This window comes from Phaseolus vulgaris, chromosome 11, assembly GCF_000499845.2.
Source record: "Phaseolus vulgaris cultivar G19833 chromosome 11, P. vulgaris v2.0, whole genome shotgun sequence".
In the NCBI taxonomy this organism is placed as follows: Eukaryota; Viridiplantae; Streptophyta; class Magnoliopsida; order Fabales; family Fabaceae; genus Phaseolus; species Phaseolus vulgaris.
In genome coordinates, this window is record NC_023749.2 from 50,022,467 (window position 1) to 50,033,364 (window position 10,898).

The 10,898-nt window shown below is 29.5% G+C and overlaps 1 protein-coding gene across 7 annotated transcripts; it reads left to right on the plus strand.

Annotated features, from left to right (window-relative positions):
- Window positions 1-1,379: 1,379 nt before the first annotated feature.
- Window positions 1,380-6,172, plus strand: LOC137823904 (ABSCISIC ACID-INSENSITIVE 5-like protein 2). Of its 7 annotated transcripts, none has more exons than XM_068629268.1 (5): window positions 1,390-1,654; window positions 2,693-2,765; window positions 2,878-3,709; window positions 3,816-3,887; window positions 5,845-6,172. In XM_068629268.1, the coding sequence occupies exons 3-5, from the start codon at window positions 2,891-2,893 to the stop codon at window positions 5,923-5,925; spliced, it is 972 nt and encodes a 323-aa protein (XP_068485369.1). In that variant the 5' UTR covers window positions 1,390-1,654; window positions 2,693-2,765; window positions 2,878-2,890; the 3' UTR covers window positions 5,926-6,172. The 7 variants fall into 7 exon arrangements, with proteins under 7 accessions (XP_068485334.1, XP_068485369.1, XP_068485377.1 ...); XM_068629276.1 differs by having other exon boundaries at window positions 1,414-1,654; window positions 2,471-2,765; XM_068629261.1 differs by having other exon boundaries at window positions 1,414-1,654; window positions 2,713-2,765.
- Window positions 6,173-10,898: the final 4,726 nt, after the last annotated feature.

Here is a 10,898-nt window from a genome sequence, read left to right on the forward strand (position 1 = left end):
TTTTATTGTTAAAAATAATATGAATCAAACAAAACTAATCCACACATTTACAAACTTAACACACTTTAGTTTACACATAATTATTATTTGAATTAAACTAAACTAAAAACATATATTTTGATTTATATTGAATTTTTAATTTTCAATTTTCAATTTTTAATTTTCTAATTCTAATTTATTTTATCTCTTAAATCAAGTTATAATAAACAAAATCTTCTTAAATTACTAATTTATCACATAAAATGAAAATATTTAATTTAATTTCATTAACTCTCCAAATCATGGTTTTAAATATTAAAAAATAATATAAAATAAGTAGATGTTATTATTGGAAAAATTAAGGTACAATTTGTAATTATTTTTTTACAGTTTTAATTTTGAAAACTTCAAAATAAAATCTTATATTACACATTCTTTTAAACCACGCGTCTTTTTCTGGTTTAAAGATATTTAAATATTATGAAATTTCTTATTTGAATTTTTTCTAATTTATTTAAAAATGAATAATTTTAATATCCATTATAATATATTATCTTGTAAATCTGGTATCAGAATTGTGTATCGTCAATATAAATTCTTTTCTATCTTCAATCTGAATGCATGTCTTTATTACTGTCAAATAATACAAACACCTCCTAATTTAACGAATCAATATCAATGAAAATCACTCCACCCAAGTAGTTATGTAATATTCGATAAAAACATAATAATCGTCCAAAATTCTGACAAAAAATCACATGTTTTAAATTTATATTTTCAATCCATAAAAAATAAAATCATAATTAAAGAAACTGTAATCTTGACAACATTCATTTCCATTTTAAAAATAAATTCTATAGTTTGTTGAAACTATAACATTAATTAATTAAGAGATGAGATGCATTAAAAATAGTAATTAATATATTAAATTATTAAAATATAAATGAAAGAGTGTATTACGAAGTAGACTTTAAATTGCTGTGATACCATATTACAAATTGGACTTTAAGCCTAACTCAACCCCATAAAACTGATTCTGATATCATATTACGAAGTGGACTTTAAACCTAACTAAACCCCAGTGGACTTTAAGTCTAACTCAATTCCAGTGGACTTTAAGCCTAACTCAATTCCAGTGAACTTTAAGCCTAACTCAATTTCAGTGGACTTTAAGCCTAACGATAAAACTAGTTCTGATATATATTATGAACTGGACTTTAAGTTTAACTCAATTTCATAAACTTGATCTGAAGTAAGGGGAGGTTTGTTTGGTTTTTTTTTTTTTTTATTAGGAGATGAACTAAAAGAAAAAGAAAGAAGTTGAATTTGTAATTATTTATTGTTTTACAATTTTGTCCCATGAGAAAGAAGATGTACGTGATTAAATTGAAGTGTTTTTTATGTATAAAAAGGGAGAAGTTGCCATTTGGCTTTGCATCTTTTCATTCTCTCTATTTCTCAAATCTCTCTTTCTTTCACAAGTCACACAAACCCACCTTGGATTGTCTTTCTTCGACCAACGCACGAATGCACAAACACACACTTATGTTGTTGTGAAACCTTTGTTCATCACCTATACCTTCTTCTGATTTTCGCTCCAAAACCCATTTTTCAATCTCTCACTCCCCTCCTTCAGATCCCTCTATCTCTCTCCGACACACACGACAAAAAGAAGGTTCTTCTCTTCTCCCTCTCACGCGCTTTTATTCCTTACATCACACTCTTTCTTTTCCATCATGTTTTGCTCTTCAAATTTTGGATTTTTATCACTGCATGTTGGAAACAAATACTGGGTTTCTGGTGGTGGGTTTGATCTCACACCCTTTTGTTTCTTAGAATATTTTCAGATACTTTTTTCTATTTCTTTTGGTCTTTCAATAGTGAAGCTCAATTGGTTGCATGCAAATGGTTTTCCTTTCAAGTTCTTCTCTGAAAGATTTGATTTTGAATTCCGGGTGTTTTTCTTCGTTCTCTTCGGTGTCTGGATTGATCTTGGGATGAATTTGTGTAACTTTCAATTTTGGTGTTCTGTGAGTAAGACTTGTGGGAATATGGGTCCTGGATTTTAATGCTGAAGTTTTAGAGAACACTCATATGTTTTGAATATGGAATTTTGGGTTTTATTGAAATTTTTATTTTGTTGACTGTTTCTCCGAGCTTGCATGCAAGGGATCAATGTTCTAATAACCCTTTTTTAAGTAATATTCAATGTTCTGATAAGCTTTTCGAAGTAACATTTTTATTTGTGTGCAAGGAGTGTACCTTTCATGTTTTCATTTGCTTGAGTTTACAGTGGTTCTTTGGATTTTAGTATGACATGTTCACTTGGTTTTATCTGCTTGTCCTTCTAGAGTTTATCCTCTGCTTCAATTCTGGATTTGATTGATCTCGATCATTACATTTTTGTCTTTAGTCATAATTTATTTCCTCAATATGTTTCGTGTTGTGAATGTATTAGACTAACAACTTTCACTGTTTTCATGTTTGGTAGGTTTCATTTTTAGAGGAAATGAAATGTACCTTGCATCCTGCTGCTAACTTACAAGATCTCTGCTTTTTTTTCTCTTTTGACTGGTTTGAGTCATGAGTTATGTTTTTAAAATTATTTTTTTCATAGGAAATTGCAACTCTGTCAGCTACATGTGCATGATATCATGTTTGACAAAAAGTTTTGAAATTTTCTTGCTTTGCTACAATTGACGGTTTTCTTCAGTGTGTTGGAATGCATGTTAGACATGTAGGTTATTATGGATTCTAAAAGCTTATGGATTATCCCTACAAACAAGGTGATTTTGATTTTGATTTCTTTTATTTATCAGATTCTGATTTTCTGGGACAGGGTTGAAGATGTGGATTAGTTGGTTTCAGTCTTTTATGTGTGAACTGAATTGTTGACAGTTATAATTGGTAAATGGGGACTCAAACCATGGGATCTCAAGGTGGTGGTAAAGACAGTAATGGAAAACAGTCACAAGTCCAGCCTCTGGTGCGGCAAAACTCAATGTATAGTCTCACATTGGATGAGGTTCAGAATCAATTGGGTGATTTAGGGAAGCCACTAAGTAGTATGAACCTTGATGAGCTTCTAAAAAATGTGTGGACTGTGGAGGCAGGCCAGACCGTTGGTATGGAGCATGAGGGCACGCCACAAGCTGGTCAAGCGGCTCTGCAGCGTCAGGCTAGTCTGTCATTGACTGGTGCACTAAGCAAGAAGACTGTGGATGAGGTTTGGAAAGATATCCAACAAAACAAAATCATTGAGGAGAAGAAGTTCCGAGACAGACAGCCTACTTTGGGAGAAATGACATTGGAGGATTTCTTGGTGAAAGCAGGAGTTGTTGCAGAAACATCTAATCGAAAGAATACTGGTCCTGTTGCTGGGATTGATTCAAACATGGTAGTACCACAGTTTCCTTCACAAGGACAGTGGATACAGTATCCACCTGCACAATATCAGCATCCACAGCAAGGTTTGATGCAGATCTATATGCCAGGCCAGGGTATGGCACAACCAATGCACATGGGGCCTGGAGCTTCATTGGATGTTTCGTATGCAGATAGCCAGGTGGTCGCAATGCCATCGCCTCTGATGGGAACAATGTCAGACTCACATACTCCTGGAAGAAAAAGGGGCACTCCTGAGGACATGATGGAGAAGACTGTTGAGAGGAGACAGAAAAGGATGATAAAAAATAGAGAATCTGCTGCCCGTTCAAGAGCAAGGAAACAGGTGCTCTTTTTCTTTATTTTGAGTGTCACGTTATGTGTGTCTTTATCCTGTAATTAGTTTTTTCCATAGTAAAATCCTTATCCTGAATCATCAATGTCATAAACAGGCATACACAAATGAATTGGAGCATAAAGTCTCGCGTCTGGAAGAGGAAAATGAAAGGCTGAGGAAACGACAGGTAGTTTCTGCTTTGAAGTTCTACTTAAATTGCCTTGACCGTGTTTTGCTGTTAATTCAAATTAAATTCCAAAGAAAACTATGCATATTATGATTCATCATCAATCAAGACTTGAATTAACAAGTATTAAGGAGTTTTTGTTGACCATGAAATATTTTCCTCAACCATTCAAAAGTTTGCTTCTTATGTGACTTGGTTGGGAATAATTAACTCTGATGTTTGATTGACATTCACAGCTTCTTTGCTTCATGAGTTTGTAATCTTTGAAGTGTATAATTCTGGTATCTGGCAACTAGTGATTTAATGTTCACAAACTTCTCGTTATACAGCATGGTGTGTTGATGGTTGAGGAGATTCAATATAAAAAAAAAATTCTGCATTACATAATTTTGCTGGGAGGAAATATTATGAGATGAGAAACATAAACAAGGGATCTGGGGAAGAAGCTTTTTCATACTGGTCCTTTATCTTTGGTTTGTCCTTTATCCTTTGAGCTAATGATGGGGATTTTTTTTTTTTGTTGCATTCTTTCATTTCCATTCTGTTTTTCAAATGTGCTGATGCATTTCAATCATTTTTAACACATGTCTTACTCTCAGCCCCTTCCAAAAGATTAAGCAAGGTAGATCTGTATAAAACTTTGGTTTACTAGAACTGGATTCCACATCTTGAAAACTTTAACATTACTATTCTGCAGCAGGATTATACAATCACGTGATTTTTAGATATTTTCTTTTCCCTATTATGATTCAAGTCAAAGGACACTTCTTTTCTTCTGCTTTTACATTATCCTTGTGTTTTTAGAATTTTATGAAAGCAACTTATTTCTATGCATTGTGATGCACCATGTTTATACCAGTGTCATATTTCTCCTTAGCTTTTTTATTAACTAGCAGCTGTTTAGCATTGTAATAATCTGTCTGTCCTTTTTTATATTTCTGGTGCATACCATAATTTGCTACCCTGCATTTATTTTCGCTCTAAATTAAACTGTTTCATCATGTATGGTGGTTTTGGTCAATCACACTTCTTCTGTACACAAATCACTGATCAATCCCTGGGTTTGTATCACCTGGATTATGGAAGCTGGGGTGAGGGGTTACTTTGGACTGTCATAATTGATTCTGGTATATTGAAATAAAATAGAATTGCACTTTGATCAATATGATGTCCTTGATATACTTTGAAAAAACCAGTTTATTCCTTTGAAAAATTAGATTGTAGAGCTATATCGTTTTTTTCTCTTTTGGTTTTTGGTTAAATCCTACCCCGAGTTGTGCAATGGGATGTGTCTTTATGATGATTATGTGGCTTTGTCATGATTATGATGATTATAATGGTAGTTGGCTTAATTTTTAGAAAGGAAAATGGTGGAAGAATGTTGGAATAGGGCTTATAAGCTTTTTAAAGTTGAGGGATCAATCACAATCAAATCTTGTAACATCAAAGGAATTGGTTTGAGTCATTACCAAAACAGCTTTGATGAGTGATGATGGCATTTATTTGGATGCATCTCTCTTGCTGTCATTAGATTTGCCCCTTTTGTCTATGCCTTGTGATGTTTTAGCTATATAGAGAGCACAATTACTTGTCACCAAATATAAACATTGCTTTCATGCACTGGTCCACATCTTGAACTGTGTCTTGGATAATGTATTTTGATTTTTTGGGTACAGTGAGTTAGACTTTGGTTTACAAGCTTTACTTTCCTTGCTCATTGCACAATTGCAGTTCATTATTACAAAAATGTTGGATTATAAATCCTTCATGCAGCTATATACTACAAAAATTGTCATTGCATGTATTCAGAATGTTAGCATCATCACTCTTTACTTGATAAAATCATGAGTACCTACCAACATGTTTTTCGATGCTGATTCATTATAATTGGACATGCTTACTTTCTTATTTCTACCATATTAGACTGACTTGTTTATAAATTTTGCTAAACTTGCAGGAGATAGAGAAGATGTTGCCAAGCACACCACCTCCTGAACCTAAGTATCAACTTCGCCGAATAGGATCAGCTCCATTCTGAGATCTGTACCTAGTTGTAGAGGTTTTGTAAATATGAGTACCAGTGAGTGAAAGCTCCTTGTGGATTACTGTGAGGTTGATTCTGGTATGTCAGTTCAATAGTTATGTGACACTTTTTCCATCCAAAGCCTTGTTTTAATTGTTATTAGGTTCTTTATAACTCCATGTTTTTTTAAGAAAAAAAGGTATGAGAAATATTGTAGTTCTACTATTCACAATATAGCCATTATCATGGCTTCATGAGTTTACTTTGGCATCTTGGGGTTCCTCACTAATCAAGTACTAATTACTAATCATGGGAGATAATCAGTTTGTTCTAACTTTTTTTTCCTCCACTCAGGAAGAGAATCTGTCCATTGTTGCATCAAAACAATGCCTTGTTTTAAGCAAAAAACTTGCACCATTTCAAATGTGTCATTGGAATTGAAACTTAAAGCATGAATTTCATTACCTAAGTTTGCATTTTATAGCTAAATTTTCAATTGGAGATCAATGGTGAGAAAACCTAGGAAATGTATCTAACTTTTGTGCATCAGATAATTTACTCAAGATCATGAATGGACATGGAAAAGAGAGAAAAAATATCTAACACCAAAGATGGCTTTGATTTTACAAAGGGTATTGTACCACCAGCTTTCCTTTTCACACAAAAGGTGGCTTTGATTTCACAAAGGGTATTGTACAAACACCCTTTTTCACAGCAAAGGTTGCTTTTATTTCACTGACATGACGAAAACCAGAACAAGCATTTAGCCTTTTGGATGACGATGACTAAAAGATGCTCAACAAATTAAAATTTATCATTTCTTTTGCTGAAAAAAACCAGAGGGTAATAAGAAGCATACCTTTGGTGTCAGAGAATCCAATCATAAGAATAATGCTATTAATGTGCAATGAACACTTGGATAATTAATTTCACCTACTTTATATTAATCATGTTTAGTAGTTGAAAAGAGTATCTAACCTTTTTGAACTTCATCTCTTTTATAAATAGCCACTCTTTGAGGTTAAACTGTTATTTTTTCATCTATTTATTTATTTTAAATCCCAGGTATTTTTGTTAGTTTTATTTTATAAACCACTTTTTTCAAATATTAAAAAATAACAAAGTTTAAGGTTAATTTAAATTACTTATATTTTTTTAAATCTACAGTTTATTGTATTTTAATATATGAAAGAAGAAAAGAGAAGATACTAATAAATTATCGACATTTAAGGTAAATAATTTAACTTGAAGTTACTAATGTGGTCCAGTAAGAACATGTTTTTGTCATACCATAATTTGATAAAGTATTATGTCATGTCACTATTCACTTATACCTTGTTATTTCATCATCGAAGTTTGTGACAATTATTTATTATTACGTATGTTTAGTAATTTAGTTTATTGTAATTATTTTTTTTAGTTTCTTAAAAGTTTGTAAAAACTAATTCTCCAAAAAGTATAATTATTTTTTTAGTTTTTAAAAAAATATTATGCAGAAATCATTTCTTGGAATTTTAGTAGTTAGTTGTGAGCTTTGAAAATTATAATCTTATGTTATGAAAATCAAAAGAAGGGGTTGTATTAGGGTTTCAAAGTTATTTATGTTTAAACTCTTTCACAAGGTGTAATGAAGTTTTTATAGGGATTTCTAAAGCAATGAATTTCCTTATTTTTATACATTTTGTACTTAAATATAGTTTTAGTTCACATAAAATGAATGGATTTTTTATTTAGATTTTTGTAACAAAATTCTTTATTTTTTTATTTCTTGTATTAATTACACTAATTAACTCTTAAAATGTTAAATAAATATTTTATGTAATAAATATTGATGCATGTGTTACCTCAAAAATTTCTTAAGATTTATACAATAAATGTTATTTATTTTGAAATGAATATCAAGACTTCTTTCCGCAAATGATACACTTTTTGAGAGTTATTTCCCTGATAGCATCATTGGATATTTAATTTCTTGGATAGCACCATTTGATAAACAAAATTCTCACATTTGTTTTTTATTTCAGCATAATTTGGTATAATTTGGTTTAGGGTTTCCAAACCCTAAATCCTAAAATATAACTTCGACTTTTAGTTTTCATAATTGTTATTACTTATTTGTTTTGATTTTTTTTAATAAATAAAAAAATACTAACATTTAATTTTGGTACTAATATTGTAATTTATTATAAAAAAATATTTACAAATTTATTAGAATTTAGTCTCCACAATTCAAATTTATTATAGAAAAATGCAAAAAAACAAAACAGTTTTCATTTATTTTTCCCATATTACCTTAATATTATCCTTTATAAATTTTAATATTTCAAATTTTAAATTTCCAAACTTTATATTTCCTTCTATTTTAATTTTATAAATATTTAACCTTACATAATTTAATAATTTCCCCTCTCGTTTAAAATTTATTCTCTCAACTTTTAATTAAAATTTTCAAAACATTTCTTATACACAAAAAAGATTTTATTTTATTTTTTCTTAAATTTATTTTATTTTATTTTTTCTTTATACTTTTCCATTCACTCTCAACAAAAGCAAGAAAAATCTAAAACAAAATTCTAAAACTTGTTACTGCATAATTAATTGCGTATGAACATTCATACACCAAATTCGAACACTGAAAGTCAAAATTATATTTTTCAGAAACCGCATTTTGATGACCCACCAAACCAACTTTCTCCTCTCATGTTCATCATCGGAAAAAAAAAATACCCCCAAAATTCGTCTTCCTGAAAACCAGAATTCTGGAAACTAAATGTGAGAATTCGGGTTTCCTGAGAATCAAATTCTCACGTGAACAAAAATGGTTTTCTGAGAATCGAACTCTCACGTGAACTAATTAGATACCAATTTGGAAACTATTTATCATTAATAGAAACCAATGATATTTTTAGTCTTTAAATGTCTGTAATTTAGTCACTATAACAACTAATTACTTTTGTTCTTTAAAATTAGTTTATATTTAATGTTTATGAATATACTGGAAAAGATGAACATGGACAAAATTGAGTTATCATTTAGCCTAGATGTCTCGTATTAGTAATAAAAGGATCCATAAATGGGAGCACAGAAAATTGGGATCATGACAAATACCTTAGATTATGCGAGAAGGTATAATCGAGCAAGTCTATTGACTATTCAATATTAGAGGTGTTTGAGTGTCTTACTATCATGTAGATAAATGTAAGCTTGAATCCAAGTCTAGGAATAAAATGTTTGTTGGTTGTGAAAGTGGAATGAAATGCTTCATAGTATTATCACCATTGAAGAAATGAGTGATTGTCTATAGAGATTTTATGTTTAATAAAGTCTCTATTTTCATATGAAATTTGAGGAGACAATTAGAGAAGTGCATGAGTCAAAGAGAGTCCAAGAACAAGTGGAGTTCTATTTGCAGGAATCGTTTGATACATCTACGACGTTTATAAATGATGCACCCAATTGTCTAGTAGAACAACAATGATCATCAAACATTTATTTAAAGGTCTCAAAGGCAATAACGATAACTAGGGAGATATGAGTTTGATGGTATCTTGACCTATCCATTGGTCACAATGAAAGAGGTGGAATCATCTAAGGTAGTTATGTTTCATAAGGTGATAAGTGAAATATGGTCATGCATGAAAAGACGAAATGTATGTAGAAAAATGAGACTTAGGAGCTAGTGAAGCCACCTTGTGAATAGTCTAATGATACAACATTTGGTGAAACATCTATATTAGTCCTAGATACATTAGTGTCTAGTTGTAGAGCGTTTGATGGTACAATGTTTACGAAAATGTCCATATAAGAATATGTTATTAAGAGAAGAATATGTGAAAAGGAAATGTGTTGATACTTTCATCTTCAACCATTTTTCTACACCCACTTAACAACCAATAATAATATTATTTTAATAATTTTCTATATCATTTAATTACAAATTTTTTTTATTATTATATTATTTTTTTCTAAAACTATCAAATCAAAAGTTGCACTACAAGAAAATCATGAAATAGAAATCAATTTTAAATACAAAAAATAATTAGTTGTTATAGTAACTAAATTAGAGACTATTTTAGAAACTAAAAAAAATTGGTTTCTAAATTAATTTCTATTATTATTAAATAGTTTATAAATTGGTATATAATTAGCTATCAAGGTTTTAACTACCAATTATTTAGATTCTAAATTTGGTAACAAAAATATTGATTGCTAATTAGATACCAGTTTAGAAATCATTTAACAATAATAGAAACTAATTTAGAAATTAGTTTCTATTTCATGATTTTCTTGTAGTGTTGTATAAAAAAAATTAAAAATAAATAATAATAATTTAGAAATCAAGATATAATATTATAAAATATAACAATAACTTGTTGAATATATATATTTATCACGTGTACACAAATATTAATAGTAATGAATTTCTTTTAATGTAAATAAATATCTTAAACTTTAATCCTTTTAAAATCGACACTATATAAACTTCAAGACGATTCCAATTTTATAAATAATTAATTTAAACTTTAGTTTCTCCTTAAATAATAAATAATTTATTTTTTTTCATATTGAAAATGAATAAAAGATATGATTTAAGAACAATAAAAATAGAAAACGAGGAAAAGTAATCGCAAAACTTTTAATTAATTTTTAAAACGTCTAAAGTTTATAGTGTTTTAATGCTCAAAAAAAGTAACCAATAAACAATTGCGATTTAAAATAAGAGAATATCTAATATATATATATATATATATATATATATATATATATATATATATATATAATTTTTTAGGGGTTTATTTACAAACAGAGGTAATTAAATTTAAGAATAGGTTAGGATGAATGCATGTTTAAGGTATTTCTTTTAAACAAGTAAAATTTCAGGATCAAAGATAAAAAAAATAAAAATTTAAGGTATTTAATTACAAAAATAGACAATGTGTGTAGGAAAATATTAGTCTTTTTTTTTTAATTTATTTTAGGCTTGTATA